The sequence below is a fragment of the Perna viridis genome, chromosome 5 (genome assembly GCF_037379345.1).
Source record: "Perna viridis isolate PV_CMFRI_1.1 ecotype Kerala chromosome 5, ASM3737934v1, whole genome shotgun sequence".
NCBI classification, from domain to species: Eukaryota; Metazoa; Mollusca; class Bivalvia; order Mytilida; family Mytilidae; genus Perna; species Perna viridis.
This window is the reverse complement of record NC_142449.1, coordinates 2,410,390-2,433,630: the sequence shown is the minus strand read 5'-3', so window position 1 is coordinate 2,433,630 and position 23,241 is coordinate 2,410,390. Positions and strand designations below refer to the sequence as shown.

General features: G+C 33.4%; 1 protein-coding gene across 1 annotated transcript; it reads left to right on the top strand.

The window, feature by feature from the left end:
• Positions 1–1,978: 1,978 nt before the first annotated feature.
• On the top strand, positions 1,979–19,221 carry LOC148615589 (uncharacterized). The gene is made up of 7 exons (XM_088581965.1): positions 1,979–2,144; positions 4,234–4,321; positions 5,296–5,440; positions 7,586–7,679; positions 8,733–8,816; positions 9,248–10,572; positions 14,469–19,221. Exons 1-7 carry the CDS (start codon positions 2,129–2,131, stop codon positions 18,963–18,965), a joined length of 6,249 nt encoding a protein of 2,082 aa, XP_088438091.1. The 5' UTR covers positions 1,979–2,128; the 3' UTR covers positions 18,966–19,221.
• Positions 19,222–23,241: the final 4,020 nt, after the last annotated feature.

Genomic DNA, 23,241 nt, shown 5'->3' with positions numbered 1-23,241 from the left:
ATTCTAAAGTTTCATACATATTGCTATCTGAAATTAAATTGATCATCTACCTGCTGTTATGCGCGCGCAAAAAGTCACTACAATTAACGAGAAATGTTGAACACTATTCTGTGATCCTTACTAACACACCCCTTTGTGCCGTGTGATTAAACAGAACCATTTTCATGGCAGTGATTAACAAGAATTAACACTATTGCATTTAGCGACAAATGACAGATGATGAACTATTTGGTACGTTTTGTCATGCAACACTGGTTGTGATTTACTCCAGCGTCGTTTGTGTAAATTTAAATCATTTATAACTCGTGCAACTTCTGCAGAGGTCGACTGATTACCAGATAATGAAAGTACATTTTTCATCACTCAAATTAAATTTCAGTTTACTCCATCTTGTTATTTGTTATTTCATATCATTCAGCCATTTTTATTATATATTTTTTTTATACTTAATGCTTTCTTGTTCAGTTGTGTTTAATAATATGGTAATGCTTTCCTTGTGGAGGTTAATCTGGGTGGGGGTTATTAATAATAAAGATACCTAGTGTACATGAAAAAAATGAAGGGTATGATACGGGGTATGATACTATCTGAAAACTGGAATTAATGGTGTAAGACAAAATACTATCCGGATGACATTTTTTTCCAGAGGATATAATTTCCCTATGAAAAATTTCCCACACCTATCAAATTGTTTCCACTACTTGAATCAGGATGGATATCTACTATAATTTATTATTAAAAAAAACTAGAGATATTCCTAATTGGACACAGGACAGTATTTCATACTAGAGTATTAAATAATATCCTGAAAATAGTTCACATAGAGTGAACAGAATTCATAATTGTACACAGGATATTATTTCATACTACACCATTAAAAATAACCTAAGTACAGTTCACATAGAATGAACAGAATCCATACTTTAAAATCATGTAACCATAAAATGAGTAGTTTTCTGAGGCGGACCCAGACACTTTGAAAAGGGGAGTGCTAGCCGGGGTTCCTCCAAAAGGGGGTTTATGACATTATTTGCCATTTTTTTGGGTCAATTTTAGACACAAAAATGACAAATATCAAGGCCTAATCTAGACATCGATGACAAGGAGAAGTTTTATTACATTCTTTTTGAAAAATAACAATATTGACATTTTGTCTATGTAATCTACTGCAAAAACTTCTCCCTGTCAAAGACAAATGGGAGAAATGAGCATAAACAAGGACGTTATTGCTCATTTTTCATTCAAGATAAGACCCTGTAAATTTTCCAATAAAAAGGGTTTGCCAGTGATATTTATTAACTGAATAATATCTGTATGAAAAACTTTGTGTTATAGGCAGCCCATGAAAAAACATCCAGGATCCTGGGATGAAAATTAAATATCTAAAAATATCCTGGATACTAATTCATATCTAAAGCATCCAGGATAACATGTCACATCAAAAACTATCTGAATTGTTAACACCTATAACACTAATTCTTTTTACTCCACATAAAACCAATCCCCACTTTTTATTTATAGTATCCATAAAGAAAATCCTTTCAGATACCTGCATGTATGTTTAATCATCAGAAGGTATAATATGGAAAAATTTAATAAGCAAGGAAATCATTTAACTATTATAAAATATCCCCGGATTAAATTTGATATCAATTTTTTTCCTGGGGGAAGATACTGTATTGGATATTACAATAGTACTAACTGTTTACTGTAGTCCCAGTTGAAATTAAGTTGCTATATAATTATTAGCGCAATTTCCTCATTTTCATTTTAATGTTAACTTACTAGTATTGTTTTCGTATATATGATCATAGTTAGGACATGTTTCCGACAAAATTATTTCTACAGCTTCATCATGGGACCTTAGACGATACATGTCGAGATTTAAATTTAGGGACCGAGTTGTAAATGTGACGAGTTATCCTATGAGGAAATTCCATGAATGGAGGGCAATCCCTTGTCAGAAAGAGGCTGATCTGCATATGGATGACGTCATGACTGAAAATGGCGGCTTCCAAAATGAAATGGCTTCTTATGTATTGTAATTGCACAAAAATGGGTTGATATGTGTTGAAATATTAAGTAAAATAGCAAGCGACATACAGAGTCACAATGCTAAAGTCCTGACATGACAGATCATAGTGGTAAGATGTCAGATAATGTGCCATGGCTTCTCATTTTGTAAACATCAACAAAAGGTGACATGACCTGATAAACAAAACTGGTTGCTGTCTGTCATCAAAATTACCCAGTGCTGATTGATGAATTTACAGAGATCATGCTAGATTTACTGAACATATTCCCATTAAGATGTAGTCAGCTTAATATTTGTTACAAATACATTTTACCAACGTAGTTAGGTCATATGTGGTCCCTTGGTGCAGTTTGATTCATGCTCAAGAAACTTTCAATAGACAAGCTATTATTAAGCTTTTTTTTAAAAGTTAAACCAATACAAACTAACGCTTATATCAACATCTACAAAGTGTTGCGTTATTGCATAAAGCGAACTTTGCAGACAGGAACCCAATATCGTACCTCACGACGAATGGTACCACCAGGGAATGTACAACGTCAGTGAGTCTGGTCACTGGCTAAGATCCAATTAGATTATTTTGTTTAAACACACAGTTATATGAATAATGAGCTACAGTGTAATTGTAATTTACACATAACTGGTAACAAATGAAATAGAAAATAATTATTTGTAAATTATCAGTTTAAAACAGTTGTATTGGGCTGTTAAATTCAATATATCAGTGCACCTGACTAAACTAGGGGCAGATCTAGAGACTTTGTTGGGTTCAAGCTGGGTTTGGAAAAAGGGGGCTCCAGGGTTCCATTCACTTTAATGTGCAATTTTTTTTTTACAGCTCACTTTACACAACAAGGCAAGGGTCATACTAAACATTTTCAGGTTGTATTTCCAAACTTATTGTAGTAAAAGCAGTTAAGTAATCTAAAAATTTGAGAGAAACTTGTGGAACAAAAACATTACCCATCCTTCCTGGTAACCAGTTGTTTTGATTGAAAAACATTCAGGTCATCTGGGCCTTATCTAGATATTGATGGCAAGGAGAAGTTTAAGGAAATTATGTTTGAAAAATATCGATACTGACATTTCTGTCTTTGTAATTTATTACAAAAACTCTATCTGTCAAATGCAAATGGGAGAAGTGAGCACAAACAGAGAAGTTTTTGCTCATTTCTTCCTCTAGCTTAGGCCCTGGGTCATCATGGTTACGAAAGAGTAGTCATATCAAGGGAACCAAGATTCTAGCAAAAGTAACTTGGTTTTAGAGCATATGGTATTCGTGCCATTTCGGATGTTGAAAGCAAGCCAAAAGTAGTTGTATAGAATATTTGATGATTGAAGACTTCAGTCTTTAATTTACCTGTTGCATTTGTCAAATAATTGATAATAAGATAAGAGTAATGCAGTGTACATTCCATACTAAATAAACATACACATGGTACTCTGAATATTGACCACTCTGATTTTTTAACTGAATCCTTTATTGTTTAACAGTTGTAATAGTACATAAGACCCTGCATATTGGAAATTTCTCATAGTTGAAGGCCCATGGACTGCCTTTGACTGCTTTTTACAGTTTTGTAGAGTAGTCTCTTATAAACATTCCCTGTTTCCATTATCATGATCTTTTTATATACTGTTATACTTTCCATAAAGTAAGCTTTGTTAGGTCTCACCAACCACTTTCGGGTCAAATGGCCACCCCTTATGTAATACCAAAAACACACTGAACCTAGATCTACGCATTGGAAGTGCATTATTTTTGTGTATTCTGATCAAAAGTAATCAACATAAAGCTGAGAATGTGTACTTTAAAATCATATTTGTAATTTACTACAAAAGTGTATGAATATTGTTTTCATGTGTGAGTAATTTGCCTCCATGCTGTCAGTTAGCAGAAAAGGTAAAAATGTGGATTTTCAGTACTATTTATTCAACTAAATTTTGTGAAGAATTCCTTTCCAAACTTCACAATGGCATGCAACTTTAAGATGTCATTTGTCCTGGGAATTCACAGTGAAACTGAAAATTATTGTATATGTTAAGTGTAAAGTAATGGAATCATTAGAAGTGGTTAGTCAATCTAACCTTACGTTATACCTCCACATAAAAGTTTGCTGGAATAGATTTTACATGTTATGATTACCAATAATAATTTTATCATAAAATGTTTTTGATGTTCATTATGTGATACACAGGTAGTGAGAATGTTATTATTAGTATGAATGGTGGAACAGAGGAGCAAGGACAACTACTTTATAATGTACAGCCAGAAGAAGATCCAAAGTATGTTATTTAGAAATACAAGTGATTAGCTGTGGTACAGTATTAGAAATTTGTAAAAATAGGAAGTTACTTCATACAGAAAATACAATGTTTTCAACCAAAAAATTCAGGTATTTTCTAGTAAGCAAAGATTAAGGTGTTACAATGGGTTTGAGGTTCCATTTGACCACGAAACTAGCCTGGTTAACAGAAAAATTAATAAATACTAATAAACAATAATGTTTCATCAGTGTTTGATTAATTTTCCGACATTTGAAGTTTTCTTTTCTAACGTAACAAATCCTTTAAAAAATTTAAACTTGTTAATGGGAAAGTGGAGCATATAAATAAGTTTCCTTCACCAAAATTGTACTTGCCTAGGGTGACTGGAAAGTGTACTCCTAGAACACTGATTCATCATATTAAGGTTTTAACCTTGTTTGTTGAATGCTAGTGTGATGGAGTAGAATCTTCAGTTCACATGGTTTCATGGATTTCTGCTTTTGCAAATCCTGATATTGCATTCTTGATTTTAACATTTCTTTTTTTGATTTTATTATATTCACATTTACTTCCAATAAATAATATCTAATTCAAATTGACAGGAAAAATTGCAACATGTGGAAACACATGTGTAAGACTGGAATGGTAAAAAATATATATGTTTTTGTGCTATTACAAGTAAATGAAATCATATGTTTTCAAAATTCAGTTGAAAACATATAACCTATGATTTTTTATTTGATTGTTTTTCATGAATTAATTTGTCAGTCATAAACATGTTTTTCATGGTGGTCATAAACATATTTTTCTGGTATTTTCAAAACATATGGAAACATTTGTCACATTTATCCTTTGGAAAGCAGAATATTTTACTATGGTACAGATAACTTTTTCACTTCTTCTGAGTGCTTTTTTTTGTGTTTTGAGTGTTATGTATTTTTTAAATTTTTCTATTTAAAACGTAAGAATATTTTCTAATATTGTTTTTATAGTGAGAGAGCCAGAAAGAGGATGAATCATAACTCTATAGAGAAGAAAAGAAAGGACAGGATCAGATTCTGGATCAATAAAATTGGAGAACTACTTCCTCCTCCGACTGATAACAATACTGATAGTAATAAAGAAAGGATGGGCAGAGTTAGTATATATGATTACTTGTGTCCTTACTCCTATTAGAATATTGTAAAATTTAAGGACCTTTACCTTTACAGAACAAATCATACATATACATTATTATGCAGGGCTCAAGTTACTTGAGAAAAACAGGGAGAAGTGACTTCTCTTTTAGAGAGACACAAGGGAGAAGTGGGGATGAACAGAGAGAAGTGGATGCATACATGCATCATTTACTATGCTTTTTAAAATCATATGTGTTATATCATATGTTACTTGCTTGCACACAATATAAGCAAGCATTTTCATATATTCATTTTCTTTTATTGAGATAAATGTTACTTTTTCTTTAAGCAACATATGTACATGTAAGTAATAAATATTTTGGATAAAATGAAATTAGCCTGCTGACTGAATGATTGACTGGATCCTATATTCATGAAATTGAATTTCTAATCTATACCTCTACCCCTTACCAAATTTATTACAGCATAATTAGTATATGATTGAGCAAAGCAAGGCTTCTTGTATTGTATTGTCCTATTGATTTTATTTTTTTTCCTCTGATCCCATTTCATCCATAATGATTTTTTGTTCAAAATATCCAGTCTCTTGATATAAGTTGACCAAGAGTATCAATAATCATGTTAAAAATTTATTACTGACAAATCAAGACTGTAACTTTATTGACACATATTGTAGCGGTCGGTACGAATTCATCTCAAGCTTAAGAAATGTTCTGTCGAAATGGAGAATTAAATTTTCTGTTATGAAACATGAAGATCAAAAGAAACCCTTTGGGTTTTCTACCGAATTATCAATTGAGATAAATTTAACTTTAGTCCAAAGAACCTGCACGACTAATTTGCATATTTCGTAATGAAATGTGAATTGTATAACATGAATTATCGTAAGCCGAAGTGAAGAATGTTCATTCCATATCCTGTCTTAAACATTTGAAACAAAAAGCTGATTAAAATACTTGTTTGTAACCGATAATGTGATAGATTAAACAAAAATTTCACAATTTATTTTCTCGAACGGGCGCCATTTTCGTTTGAATTGTTATCAGAAGAAAGATAACTCTGGTCAAAATACCACTAAAAGACAGAGTACAGTCCCGATGATGGGCGATGTCTGAAAATGAGAGGGTGACTTCACTTCACTTTTGGTGTCATCTGAAGGTGGAGTGAGCAATTCCAGGGCGACTATTTCGCCCGAATTGCCCAGTTTCGTGAACCCTGTTATGTTAAGATTTGACTCATTAACATGTGAAAAATGGTGTACAGAAATTACAAAAACTATTTTGTTTCAATTGGTTGGTTTAATGAAAGTATTGTATTGTATCATATTTGTTAAAAATTTTAACAAGGACAAATTATAAAATAAAGTATTTTTCCTTTAAAATCTTTATTTGTAAATGAAACAGAACAAGACCATTCTGTACTGGTTTTAGGGAAATTCATTATTGAACTGATGTATAGTTAGGGTTTGCATTTAACTCACACAAAACACACTGACCCAAGATCATGAAAAGAACTTTAACAGGAGACCAAAAACCGGAAAGACTTGTCAAAAAGTCATCTCAGTACATATATAATTGAGAATAGAAGTTTGATTTCACCTTTGTCACCCTTTTTACATGTATTGTCATTAAGCTACTGTACATGATCATTAGTAACAGCTATGTTCATCAGTATGTAATCAACAATTTAGCAATGTTATATATTTGAAAAATGTAATATGTGTTCTAAAGAACAGTTTCAAGAACCATTCAGTCAACTCATTATTCAGTTTTAAAGTGCAAATTTTAATGCCATATCAAAATCCAATGCATTGTCCTGAAATACCAAAAACCCAGTAGGAAAAATTGTTTCCTACTTTTAATGAAAAAAAAATTATAATAAATGATATAAAGTGGATAGACAATAGCAGGGGGTGTTATGAATGCCTTTACGATAATCTTTCATTAGAATATTGAATTGTGTCCATTAGGACTTGAAATTGATGCAGAATTTAATATTAATTATCAGATGGTATGATGCCGTTACCTCTGTGATCATCATACATACATGTATTATTGTCTGTGTATACATTGTACTTGGCTTTGGTGCGATAACTTTGATACTATTACATGTGATTTTTTTATTTATAAATTTTATATTTCAGAGTACTTTAGAAATAGTGGAAAAGGCATGGGAATACATCACTGAGTTAAAAGCCCAGGCCCAGACAGCTACAGATATGAGTGAGGACATACTAAGTATGTCATTGAATGAACAGATTATTTGGGCTACACTTAAAATAAATTTCTTTTCCCTATACCCAAAGAAAATAATTTTTCTCCAAAGTTCATATGATTCTGTAAAAACCATAAACAAAGAAATGAAAATTGTTCCTTGAAAAAAAAAATCTTGTCAGAAAATGGTAGGGCCAATTTTTATGGGAAGGTGGGGAAACAAACTTAATTTTACTTTTTGCCCTGAGTACTTTATCTCATAGGTCTTATAATTTCAAATCATAGGTTTTAATTCTATGACATATATATTTTATACACTTTACTTATTTATCTTTAAAAGACTGAACTAATTTTTGGCATGTACCATACCACATAAGGAATGTTGGTATTGATTTTAGGGGTTTTGGTCCTAACCATTTAGGAATCAGTGACCAATAACTAGCATTTCATTAAATTTACTGTAGGACTCACAATGGTATTGACTTAAGGGGTTATTACCTGAACTGCTCAGGATTTTTAGGCAGAAAAGGGTTTAAAGTCTGATAGACATCTTTCTGGTTTCTAAACTATAGCATAAGCTAAGAAAGATTGATCTCTATTTGCTGGTTGTAAAAGCTATTTAAAATATTTAGATCAAACCTGCAAACTGACCAAGTTTTGATGGATCACACACTTTTCACTCACCATGGAACAGAACATTAATGTATGGCATACTGAAAGTGAACCACCTCTCCAAATGTTACCCATAAATCTACACATTTCACTAATTTAAATATACTTAGAACTAGGGTCAAAAAAAGAAAGATGAGGATTCTAGTTGACTTGCACCTCGAATAGATAGAGATTATCAATTTTGTATCTTAAAGAATATGATTTAGCTTCAGACAGCCATGCTGTGTGTCGTCACCAACTATCTCATTTCTCTATGTAAAGTGATGACTTACTACAGCAGTGGTTTAAAAAAAATGTCAGTATGTTGTTTCATCTTACAGTCTATACAGTTGACATGTGCTAATTTACATGTTTAATGTTATATCCCTGTTCTATGTACATTTATGTATTTTAATGTTTCTGTAGGACAAGAAATTCAAAAACTTAAGACAGAACTTGAAAAGACCAAGTTGGAAAAAGATAGATTTGTAGATATTATCAGAAGTAATGGTTAGTACAAGCATTATGATAATAAGAGTTATGATTAGTATTGACAACTTATCACTGGTGATATGGTCTGTAATTGTATTTGAAGTGAGACATGTAATGTAGTCTCTGTTTCTGAAGTAAGACTAATAAATGGTCTCTACCTGTTTCTAAAGTATAAGTAAGAGTGAATTTTTGGCATGCATGTATCACCTTTGATATGACAATTCAGAACCCTAGACAAATGTCTAATAATGGTTTAGGTTTTCAGTCATTTTTTTTCTTCGATGAAAAAGTGGACTTCACTTTCCTGAACAAAATTATCTTCTTAGTTCCCCAAATTTTAAAATGTTTTAATTAAAACTATTGATATGTTGTAGTCAAACGTCAATATATACAAAATTTTTCTGGGTATATGGTTTATTTATATAGGTGTTTTTTTTTTCTTTTGGCAGGTTTGTCGACAGATATGACTCCAGGAGTATGGGCACAAAAAACAGCGAGCCCAGTCTTATCCAGTATCAATATAAATAATCATGATCTAGACAAGAAATCTGGCAAGAATAGAAAACGTAATACTATAAGTGTACAATTAGAAAATGCAAGGAAACAGCAAGAGGAAATGTCAGCCTCCAATATTATGCAAATAAACAACCAAAACATGATTATGAATCCAATGCAAATGTTGAATAATCAAATGGTGATTCAAAATCCTGCTGGATTTCCACAACCATTTGTGCAAGGTCAGGGTAATTTGCCAGGTCAAGGACCAAATGTCGGACCTTCAAGCGACAAGGAACAAAATAGTGCTGATTTATTGCAAGGAGCAATGCAGGAGTCAGGAATAACTCCTGGCAGTAGTTCTCAAGCAAGTACTATTGAGGATTTGGCCACTCAATCCAATGATCATGCTGCATCAGCATTGCAGACATTAGCTTCTGTAGCATCACAAAATCTTGTTAGTGGCTCCACAGCTGTTGTGACTAGCCATTCAGTGTCTGCTAGCAATGTTACTCAAAGCAGTTCTGTTACTACAGTTACAACACAGTCCATTAGTACAAACAACCCTATCATGGCAACTGGGCAAATGGTTCATAATAATTCTGGATTAATGCCATTTGTGAATGGACAACAGACTTTTCCAGGAAATGTGTTTCCTGGCCAGGCAGGCTTTCCAAATCCTGTCATGCAACCACAGCAGCAGATCATGTTTATTAATGAACAAGGTATTCCCTGTATAGCTAATGTGCCCCTAGATCCAACGGCTATGTTGCAAAGTAAAGTGGTGCCTAAACCTGAACAACCCATGGACCAAGGTCTAAATCCTCAACAACAACAGCAACTTAATCAACAACAACAACTTAATCAACAACAACAATTAAATCAACAACAGCTGAATCAGCAACAACTAAACCAACAACAACAAATAAACTTGGCCTTACAGGGTCAGTTGGCAGGACTTGGTCCTCAAAATCAAGTAAACATTGCTGGTGGTTTGATTCAACAGCAATTTCAAATGAATCAGCAAATTATTCCAGGACAAATTAATGCCACAATGAACCAACAAGGTCTAATATTACCAGTCAGTCAAGCAGGTAACCTTATACCTGTCAATAATATGGCCAACCAGAGCCAGTTACCACAAGCCTTAATCCTGCCTAATGGTCAGATAGTTCCAGTTGTCACCAACCCACAAATGATATCACAACAAAATCAGCTTATTACAACAAACCAATGGAGACCTCCTCAACCTCAGCCTGTTGCCTCAGCTCCAATGCAGGTTTGTTATATTTACAGTTATTGAATGGTTCGAAACTTGTAAAAATATAAGGTATAGCTTTAAAGTGAAAAATGTAAGGATGGACTTTAAGATGCTTTAAAGGCAAGGGAAACCCTGAAGTGTTCTAGGTATTGGTTTGCTGATTCAGTTTATTAGTCATATACACATTTGCGTTAGTTTTTTTATGCTTTCATAGAGAAATTACATGTACACGTATATGCTGAAATTCAATTTCCATAGTATTTAGATATGATGCAGTCTTCGATATTGACACCAGCCCAACAGCTGTGGCTGTTAAAAATGCTGATGGGCATGCAGAATTTGGCTAACATGCCCGTGATTGCTGTTCATTAAAAAATTTTTAACTCTGGCTTGTTGTCAGAAATTTACATTGCAAAGACTGATGATGAACTTGATAAGTATAAGAAAAACTGTTTTTGCAAAGAAATTAAGTTCTGCAGATCTTAGTTTGAAATTTGAAAATAGCACAGCTCCTTTGGTTCTACCCTTTATACCAGTGTCCATTTCACCTGAAATTGATCACACAATTGATAAAAAGATGCACAAATTTTCAGTGATTGGGATTAAAATTTGGCCAATGGGTCTATGGCCCCTTACCCTTCAATTCAATGGGACATTTTCAATTTCAATGGGTCATTCAAATAGAACACATGGGTCTAGATTTGGAATAGCAGCTAAGGCCAGCTAGACATAGATATTGAAGGCCAAATGTAGAATAAACAAACTTTAATTTACACTGCAGATCAAATGTTTATTCAGAGTTAAAAATTAACACGTCAACTAATTGTCACTTCAAAACATTTTTCTCTTCTGTTGTTTGAGTTTTTATGCTAATGTACTGTCTAGTCTAGTCAGACCCTAACTTGGCTATTAAAGTAGTTTATCACAATTGATAGGAAAGAGTCTATTTTTTTGTTTGGCTGCAATCAAATTTTGGATTTTTTTTGGGGTACTTTCAGACCAGATAATATGACTCAACCATTATTAATATTTTCAATAAAGGGTTCATAATCGTGTCCAGCTGCCAAGTTAGTTTCTACAACAATAGCAGTTTGATTCTGGTAATTACCATCATTAATATTTTTTTAGATTTTGAAAAAGATAGTTTTTTCTGTTTTGGGTCCAGCTTAAAAAAGTCTTTGGTCACATTTTCAATTTCAGATCAGACGCCAGTCCTCGCTTTTCTGATATTATCAAATTATTTTTATTCTTTAAAACAATGTTTATCGTTCTTTCAAATGCATAAGCGATCAAGAATATGTAATCTAAAAAATCAACAAAGTACTGTTTCATTCCCCAGTCTTTAAATCCCCTCGAAAATGTGGAGATCAAAACATCCGCGTGTAGCTAATAAAAACATTGTTAAAAGACATGTTCATGCCTTTTTTACTGTCACAAGTAGTGGACTACACTCCACCATCAATGATGGAAACTTAATGCATGCACATGATGCGACACATTAGTCACTCAATGCACCATTCTAAGAGGAAATGCGACTTTTGTGCATGGCGCTAGGTAATCCCAATCCCTGAATTTTAAAAGCCAGGGCAGATTTATTTGGACCAACTATTATTGCCACATTAGGTGGATTCATCTTTGCCTTTTGAGTAAAAAATGACAAGTTAAAAACTGCAGTCTTCATGCTTAACTTTAAAAAAGCTCAAGCCATTCAGACTTGTAAAGTTTCAAAAATGGCAAGTCTGACTTATATTTCACTGGCTACTAAATATTGAAAAAAAAGTTGCTAACTTGCTATTATACAAATCTTCAGCAAGGCTTAGTTTTAAATTGAAATTATAATCACAGAAAGATTTTTTCTGTTTAGCAATAGAATGTGCATTTCTGAATTTGATGGGAAGTCTATCACATCACTAATGTATATATTAATGTGGTGTATCATTTTTCAGCCTTTGTTAGTGCATCAGCAGGTTTCTTTTACCTGGAAGCAAGGAATTTATTGGCATCTACTTTGAAGTTTTTACTCCCTGGTGTCAAAAAAATGCACCAACCAAAAAAAAAAAAAATCTACAAGCCCTTCAGGCTTCTGAATAGCAAAATTTATTAAGTTCAATGGCAGCTGATTTTACTGGCCAGGACCAACAGACTTGTGGCTAAATTTGAAGACTGAAACTGATATGTGTTCTAGGATTTTTCAGAAAGAAATTGAGGTTTCCTTGGGAAAAATCCATATAAAATCAACTTTCCCCCAGTCAATGACTGCTTTCCTAACAAAAGAAATCCTTACAGCATATGAAGTTTTGAACTTGCCACGGGAAAGTGTACCTACCTTTCCCTGACCCAAATTTCACTTGCCCCAGGCAACAGGAAGAAGGAATCCTAGAACACTGATGTAAACATGCATTTGTGTTAAATTTGTTGCTTTTTTTTGGCAAACAAAACAAAAGTTTTTGATGGTTGAATAATTTAATGTACATGTGTATGTTCAATTTTCTTTAATATAGGAGAAGGGGCAATAACTACAAAATGTAGACTAAGGTCTCACTTACCATTTCCGGGTCAAATGGCCACCCCTCTGTGTAGTAACAAAAAGACACTAAATCCAGATCTATGCATTATTTGTGTGTATTCTAATCGAAAGTAGTCAAAATAAAGCTGAGAATGTGTATTTTAATTTTGATTACCGCTATAACCTTGGTTCCCTTGATTACTCTTTAAAAACATATTTGTAGTTAACTGCAAAGGTGTATGAATATTGTTTACATTTGTGAGTAATTTTTCTCCATGCTACAGTTTTGTAGCAGAAAAGGTAAAATTGTGGATTTTCTGTATTATTTACTTAAGTAAATTTGTAGAGAATTTTTACAATCCTTGTACCATTAGCATAGTGATTTTGAAAGCCTTACTTTCCAATCTTTGCAATTGTACATTGTATGCAACTTTAAGATGTCATTTGTTCTGGGAATTCACAGTGAAACTTTGAAAATTACTTTTTTAACATGTTAAGTAATGGAAACGTTAGAAGTGGTTCTTGAGGCCTGAAATACAACTGAAAATTAATGTGCAAGTGTTTAAAACATTAATTGTGACTTGAGAATTGAATCCATAACAACTGAGGAAACATAACAATGTCTGAAGATTCTTGCATCAAAAGGCCAAATCTGTTAAAGCGGTACATTTTTAGTCATTTTCTGTCAAGTAAACAGTGTCCACACTCAAGAAGCAACTAAAAATTTGATTAATACATTTATTATTACATAATTTAACATAAATGTGAAAATAGAAAGTTGTTTGTTGTGTGGGGACATAGTTCTCTTGATGTACATGTGTCAGAAAAACAAAACAATTTTCCATTTTCAGCAGTATTTTTTTTGTTAAATGACATATAATTGTAGCACCATTGTTATGTTATTTTGATGAACTAAAGCCACAAAATTGATGTTACTGTTATTTATAAATACTACTATATGAACAATTTTAATGATATTACAATTGTCAGAATTGATATTAATTGTATACCAATTGTATATTGATATTGGGCCATGATTATAACCTTAACTAAATTGTGCTACATGTGCATATTATGGAAACCGTTGCAAATCAATACATAATTAACGACCATATTATTGACATTTTATTTTTTTAGACAAAGGGACTTCCAATGTAAGGAAAGATTTAGACTTTGTTGAAATTCCAGTTATAAAACCCTTTCACATACATTGTCATGAAAAAATTGGAAACAATGTTCAAATCTTTGTAAATTATGGATGAAAAACACACTGGAAACATCAGTATAATAAAAGGAAAATACATAATAAAATATAACTGAAACAAAACAAATTGTACTTATTAGTTGAACTGTTAATATAAAAAAAACTTCTGATTGTTTTTTTTATTTGTTTGGTATTGTTTTGTAGATTATTCAACAGAATCCACCCCAAGCAGCACAGGATGTACAGCAGTCAATAGGATTGCTAATGACAACTAATTCTGTCAGTAGCCAATCATCTCCAAGGTCACAGATCTCTATAGCAACCCAGTCTTCCACTATGTCATCTTCAGTGTCTCAGTCAGTTTTGCCTAATCAGAATAAGACAGTTGATTCTGTCTCACAGGATCCTAACTCCAGTATAAACAAAGTAAATACATCTATGGACCAGGTTGTTCAAATATCAAACCCAGTAAATCCAGTCCTACAACCATCTCAAGGAGGTGTCTTACTCCCACCAAGTTCATCTCAAGTATCAACCACAGCACAGGTACCTAAGCCTACCACATCTGCAGCCTCCCAAGCAAACCCTCCACAACCTCTCTCTGGTACTGCTCCCATTCTTATCAACATGGTTTGTAATGGACAGCCTACAAGTATTCTAGTAGATCCAACAACCATGCAAGTCTTAGGCACTGTACAAACTCAACAACCACCATCTGCTGCAACAATACCTGTTTCACAGGGGTCACAACAGACACCCCCTAGTAGTGCAAAGGGAAAGCAGAAGAAAAAGGTGCCAGTACTTTGTCCAAAGCCAACATTGAATGGGCCAGTAACAGAAGAGTCTAGTGTAGATATTCAGCCTTTAGAACCTGTCAAAAAGGCACCAAGTAAAGCCAAATCAAAGCCAAAACAAAAGGCTGATCAAGATGCAACTGATATATTAGCTAAGGCTGCTCAGTCAATATTTTCATCAGAGATTTCTCCTGGAAACTTTTATAACCCTGCTAATGAAGATAACCCTCTCCAGATAGATACTAGTGCTACTGAGGCTGATGATGAATCAAAGAGATCCCCTAAGAAAGGGACTGAAACAGCTAAAAATAAGGTCCCTGATATCCAACAGGATGAAGTAACTAAACTCATAGAAGATCAAATTAAACAAGTTGATGATCAAAACAAGGCTGAGAAAGAAAAGTCTGAAAAGATGTCAAGTGATGGTGACATTGTAACCAATCTGTTAAATCAAGAAACAAATGTGATAGAAAATCAACAAAAGTCTGAACCTGTTGTGAATGAACCTGTTGCTAAAAAGGGAAGAAAATGTAAAAAGTCAGAACTAAATCAAGACTCATCAAAGGAAACTGAAAGTACACCAAAAGCTAAAAATAGAAAAACTGCTGGTGGTAAAAAAGGGAAACAAGAGGAAATTGCTGAACCAAAAGATTTACCTGAAGAAATAACATTTAGTGAAAATGACATTTCATCTGTTTTAGATCAGGTTGAAGGCTTAGGTTCACCAACTGCCAGGAAAACAAAATCTAAAAAGACTAAGTCAGATACTATAGACATCAGTGAACCTGTTTCCAAAAAACGAAAACATACTCCAACTAAATCAAAATCTGCTAATGAATCTGAAAAAGACACATGTTCTAAACCTGCCATTACCAAGTCTGTGTATGATTTTGAGGAGGAAGAAGAACAAATGGTTGAAGACTTTTCTACTCCCCTTTTTGGATTCCATCCATTGCGTGGATCAACTAGTAATACGTCTAGTACTAAAACAAACTGTGCATCAAAAAACAGTGAGTCCAAGAAAGAAAGCAAAAACAAAAAATCTAGTGAAAAGAAAAAACAAAAGGAGGTCAAAATAGATGATTCATTATTATCACCTGCTAGTGATGATCTTCAAATTAACTTAGATGTTGATAAGTCAAAAGAAGATCCTCTTAATGAGTTTAGTTCCCCAGAGAAAACTTTAGATTCTGTTAAAATGAATACCGAAAAATCTCAAACTGGGTCTAAGAATGATAAAACAAACAATTCATTTTTACTGGAAAAAAGGATGGATTATCCTAACTTAGAGGTTACTAGTAACTTTACAGCTGGAAGTGAGGAGCTTATAAGTAGTAATCAGAAATCTGATTCTGAGATTTTAACACAAAGTGATATTATACCACTGGACATATCAACTGGCAATACTTCTAATGATTCTGCTGATATAGATACTATGAATAGCATTCTTGGATTCTCCACTAACTCTTTGTCTCCACATATTGTATCTCCAAAACCTCGAAGCCAAAACAATACAATAGTAACTACTTCAAATTCTGTGATTTCACCTGTTTCTATGACAACAACTGTTTCTATGGTGACAACAACATCGTCAGTGACATCATCATCCTCTTCTCAGGATCTTGCATCTTTGATAAGTGCCAGTGAAAAACAAACATCATCTCAGAATAGAACAAATAGTGTGTCACCAAAGAATACATTAGATTCTTTGTCAGTACAAAACAAGCCAAGTGACAAACCACATGATGTAAGTGTTACAGAGAAACAAAATACAGATATGAGCAAAAAGTCAAGTGATAGTTCAAAAACTAAATCTATCTATTCAGCTGACAACTTTGTACAGTCAAGTAGAAATGATTTAGTGACTCCATCTACAAGTAAGTATGAAAAGACAGGCACTATTCAGAGTAAAACAACTGCTTCCAGTATGCCCGTTTCATATGGTAGTATGTCAAATTCTAGGAGTAATCGAAGTGAATATAATGATCGACCAAATACAATAAAATACACTGCCAGTCATTCCTCATATCATGAGGCCAGTCCTGATGGCTTTAACTTTGCTAGTATGGGAAGTATTGGTCTGAACTTATCATCATCTGCTCAATCTGGTTCATTTATGGATAGTTTGAATGTGTCTCCGATAATGTCAACATGTTCATCAACAACTGTGACAACTACTGCTTTTACGTTTACATTGTCATCAGTTAAAACATCAGTAACATCATCTAATGCACCATCAGCTCATCAGCCACAGACGTCACATACTCCAAGTAGTTCTTACCCTGTATATCCACAGACAAGCCATCATCACTCACCAGGGTCGTCTAAGCCATATCATAACATCAATCTTCCAAATTTTGACATGGACTTAACGAGGAGTATGAATTCTCAAGTGAATCGAAATTCTGTTCAATCTCAACAGAGATCAAATCATGATCGGATACCTCCAGTACAGAATCAGAACAATGTGCCTTTTCCTTATGGTGGTAGTGAAAGTTGTTCTATGCGTGAACAGACTCAAAGAGAACCTCCTCGTGAACGTACACCTGTATTTCAAAATATTACAGCTTCTACCCCTCCACTAGGGAACAAATCTCAATCAGATCAAATTAGAAATACTCAGAAACAAATTCAAGATCTGAGCCAGAATCACTCTGTGCCTCCTAAATCACATGATATGAATAGGAACATGAATACTGTTGAGAGGTCAGTTTCTAACAATATGCAGCCATTTTTCCCTCCAAACCCTCTCAACACGCCACCATTACATCATCCTCCTCTCATGTCAGAGAACAACAGACAAGGCATGGGAGGTAGAAGTTCGTATGAGCCACCATTTCAAGCTGGACAGTCACAAGGGTATAACTCAACATCATCACAAAACTATAATCGCTATGAATCTAATTCCATGCCGTATTCATCTCATAATAGCTCTGGTGGTACTCAGCCTTTAAGTCATACTCCACCTAGTAATGATGGAAGGAAATCTGCCAATGCTTTGTCATCCAACTCTAAACCAAATTCAAACCAGTCAACAAGAGCTATGAGTGGTCCATCACCTGGAGGTGGGCCTACCCCACCAGTATCAAATCGACATACACCACCACAAGCTGTTCAACCACCTTCTTCATTGTCTAAGTCACAGAGACCCCAGACTGCAAGTTCTGGAGGTGGTGGCAGTAGTGGTAATAGTAAAAAATCAAAACCATCTCAAAAGAGAACTAAACAGCCTTCATATGAAATGGAGAGTATGCCTTATCCATATTTTGATCCTAACAGAATGACACCATTCTTAGGACTTCCACCACAGGCTTTATCACCACCATCACGGAATGTTCAAACTGATGGACATTTATTTTCTGGAAACTTTTTAAGTCACAGTTCAAGGCCATTATCGAACTCTGCATCATCAATGAACAAAAATTCAGAACTTGGTGGACCTTTCAATTCAATATTACCTCCATCTAGAGGTCAAAATGGACTTGGGTTAAACTTCCAGGCTGGGTTTGGAATGAATAGTATGCATCCAAGCATGTCAAATGCTCCATCATTAACTCCACATTCAGGGGGAGTAACAGTTACTCCTCACATGTCAAACTTTAGTTTTCCGAATATTTTTCCAGATACTTCACAAAGTGATTCACCAATTAATTTTTCTCCAATTAAATTCCATGAAAACCATCGGATCATGGAGTCTAATTCACTACAACATCATCAAGGGAGCTCACTTTTTCACCCTCACAACAGATCTCATCCACCATTACCAAATGCAATGAGTATAAATAGCATTCTAGGACACAACCATCATGGATTTGATACAAGACAAATGACTCAAAACATGAATTCTACAGCTCCACCATTCGGCAGCCATGGACATCCACCAACTTTTGGTATGCCACCATTTTAATTAAACATTGATAAGGCATATCTTTGTATTTTAGTTTTCTGACATATCTGTTTCTTTATTTTTCTCTCTCAGAAAGGTCAGTCAAGGAACAAAATTTACTCTACCTTGTTAGTCTTTTATAGTGAAGTTTCAAATTCAAAGTTGGTAGTGAGATTATTGGTCTAATGAACATGTGACATGTATTATGGTGACCATTGTGGTTTATTTCATGTACAATGTATTGTAATAATTTTCAATATATTTTACTTTCTACTCAGTGAATTATCTTTCATTTGCCTAGTAACGAAAAAAGATCACTTAGTTTTGCTTTTTAAAAATAATTTAACTGCAAAAAGATTTAACCATCCAGACATGTGAGAGGGAGGTAGTCATTGGGATTATAACTATCATACTGACAAAATCTGACTCCTTTTTGTTTAATATTCAATAGATTTTTTAACATGTGAGATCTGTGCTGAACATTTAAAGCATCTGTTATTCATGGTGTTCAGTGAGTTATCTGTTTAATTAAATGATAACCTCCATTTGAACAAGTTCCAACATGGTTCAAACAAGTCTTTTCTAATGTTGAAAAACAATTTTTTTCCACAAAAATCAAAATTGCAGAAAACTTCATTTTATTTAACTTGTATACACCTGCAACATTTTGTGACTTTAAATTAATTGTAATCATTCTTTATTCTTTTGAGACTTCGTGTTTTAGTAAAATAATTTATTTATCATCAGATATTTGCTTCCACAAAATAACCAGTTGATTTTCCATTTGTAGCAAGTTCTTATACATAATGTCAAAATATCTACAAGCATGTACTATGATGGTTAGAGTCAATTGCCATTAAGATTATACTATGAAAGTAATTGTAGTTTAAGAAGTTCATAATTTTTTTTTCTTTTTTTTTTCTTTTTTTTTTTAAACTCAGCAAAATTTTATTGGTTCATTGAATTTAATTTCAAATTTTTTGGTACTATTTGACTATTAGAGTTTCCAACAGTAACTAAATAACTTGTCAAATCATTATACTGAATAAGACATCTAGAAACTTTTAAATTTGGCTCCCCATAAAAACTTTTCTGATCATTCCAATATAATTGAATGTTAAACTGTTTTGTTGTTGCATTTTGATATCTATTTTCAGTAGATATTTAATAGTGTAAGATTATCATGACATTGTTTAATCACTTTTATTGTGGAATAGATAAAATAGTTCTTTATTTTAATGTTTTAAATATGGCTTTATATGTAGTGAACACTTGTTTTGCTTTTAGTATCCAATTTTTAATTGTACCAGTACATTGTATTATATTAGTATTGTATTTTATGTAGTAACAATGTACGCATATAGTCCAGTCTCTGCTTGCTTCCAAGTATTTGCCAAAGTAATTGTCGAAATCCACTGTATTTGGTTTTTTTTTGCAGCTTCTTAGGGATATTCCAGTAATAAGTGCCTTGGAGAGTTTTAAGGACTTCATTTGAAGTAAATACCATAACAAATTCATAAAGAAGACCAGTCTTCTAATCACATTTATTGATTGGATCAATGACACAGGTTTGGAAATTTCCAGGCAGGTTTTTTTTTTCTTCTGGAAGGATAATTGGTTATACTGTCATTACTTTTTAGTGCCATAATAATGCCATAACTTTTTATCAGAGATCTGTACCAAAAATTTCCAGTGCATTAATTCTGATTATAGTACCAATTTGAAAGTTATGTCATACTTTTTTTTATAGCTCTCCTGGCAAGTGAGCTTATGTCATCACTTTGTGTTCTTCGCCTGTTGTCAGTAAACGTTTTCACATTTTACTCTACATGAAAATCTCTTGACCAATTTTTTACCAAACTTGGCAGAATGATGTATGGAAGTGCTGCCAATAATCTGCTTTTGTTCCTATTAGATGTTTTGCTTGTTTAACTGTCTAACAAGTTTTCAAAAATCAACTCCTCTGAAACCACAGTTGGCAATGATTTAAAACTAGGGTTGTGACCTCTATGCTTTCTACAAAGGATCCACTTTTTGTGGGCTCAGGTGGCTCATTGGGTGCAAGGAATGAAATGTTTTACATTTGTTCCACTGGATCAAATGACATGTTTACAAGATTTCAAATTTTCCAGGTAAATGATTCAGTCTCTTCAGAGGATCAAGTTTTTATTCCAGTGTTGTCCCCCCTCCCCCCATGTGATCTGTTTTAGTGGAACATGCCTATATATTGCTGTTATTGGAGCTGTTTTAAAATTCATGATTGACTTTAACCCTGTTCAGCTCAATTGTATTAAAATGGTATTGACAGACAACTTTTTTAATTAAAACTTGGGTTTGACTTACAGATGACATGGTTGTCAGCTATGTATAAATTTGGCTTAAGCATGTTGTTGATGGGCTGTTTCCATCCTTTTACAGAGGTTATATAGGCTTTGCATTATTTGTTTCTTATATAGTGGTGCTTGTTGTTTTTGAATTGGGTTGTTTCCCTTTCATTTTAACCTATTTTTAAGGTTGTAATAAATATATGTAGGCATTCATTTTACATGTACAGATGATGCAGATTTTTTTAAAAGATTTGTAAACATTTTTATATCATTACAGATTTGTAATATGTGTGACATACTTAATGCATTATGATGTAAATTTCATTTATAAGAAGACAAAAAAATCAGTGCTTAAAATAGCTTACAATGCTCAAACTAATTGTACATAATCTTATTAGATATATTTATGTAAATTATTTTGTCATATTTTATATATAAGTAATACATGAAGAGTATCAACTTGAGTTTCAGTGTGTTGATTAGATTGTAAGCTTGGTGATTTCCATGGAGGTTGAGTTTCAGTTTATTTAGTAGATTGTAAGCTGGTGATCTCCATGGAGGTTGAGTTTCAATGTGTTGATTAGATTGTAAGCTTGGTGATCTCCATGGAGGTTGAGTTTCAGTGTGTTTAGTAGATTGTAAGCTGGTGATCTCCATGGAGGTTGAGTTTCAGTGTGTTGATTCGATTGTAAGCTGGTGATCTCCATGGAAGTTGAGTTTCAGTGTGGTTAGTAGATTGTAAGCTTAGTGATATCCATGGAGGTTGAGTTTCAGTGTTTTTATTAGGTCGTAAGCTGGTGATCTCCATGAAGGTTGAGTTTCAGTGTGTTAAGTAGATTGTAAGCTTGGTGATCTCCCTGGAGGTTGAGTTTCAGTGTGTTTAGTAGATTGTAAGCTTGGTGATCTCCATGGAGGTTGAGTTTCAGTGTTTATTAGGTCGTAAGCTGGTGATTTCCATGGAGGTTGAGTTTCAGTGTGTTGAGTAGATTGTAAGCTTGGTGATCTCCATGGAGGTTGAGTTTCAGCGTTTTTATTAGGTCGTAAGCTGGTGATCTCCATTGGCTTTGAGTTTCTGTGTTATTAGATTATGAACTTGGGGATCTCCTTGAGTTTTAGATTAAAGGAACATTCATGGAGAAAACACAAAATATGCAGCTTCAGTTAAAGGAGTACATTAATTAAAATTTTGATTTTATATGACCCTAAAAAATGTATGGTTGTATAATATTACAACAATGTTGTCCATGAATATTTGGTTTCCAGACAATACCTTGAGTATAATTAAATTTATCTGTATGAATTTTATTGAACAAAAGAAATTGCCATTCATTTAGGCATGACGAGTCAAAATAAGCCTTTTATAAGTAAATAGTATTTAGTTAGGACTTGTTAAAACCACATTCATTCTGTATCAGAAGTCTAACTCTGTCGAATATTTAATCACAGTCCAGATTCAGAGATGTTTTGTATTTGAAGTATCCATACTTGTCTAAACTGTCTAGAGTTCAGCCTCTGCTGTCATATTAAGTGTTGTCCCATTAACTCCAGATAAAAACTTTATTATGGAGCATAATCTTAACAATATTATCTGGTATATTAAACATAAGTCACTTGAATCTAAAATGGTGCTCAGTTTCTTCGTGACTACAGAAATATAGCGAGCGTATAATGGTATGGTCATAATCTATGTTGTCCAGTAACTGTAGATAATTGGTTTCCTGGCTATAACTTGAGTATAAGTAAAAGGATCTAAACAAGATGCTTAATTTTTTTTCCTTTCAAGGGCAATAACTTTAACAAAAGAGATGTCTGACTGTAGAAGATTTTGATAGGACTTATAAGGATCATTTCATCAATTGAAAGTTTCATTTACCATTATAGTTTTTAAGATAATTACTGAAAACTGCTAAAAACAACAAGGAGTCGCCTGGCAACTTTGATTCGCACAAACTTTATAGGCCTTGTAAGGA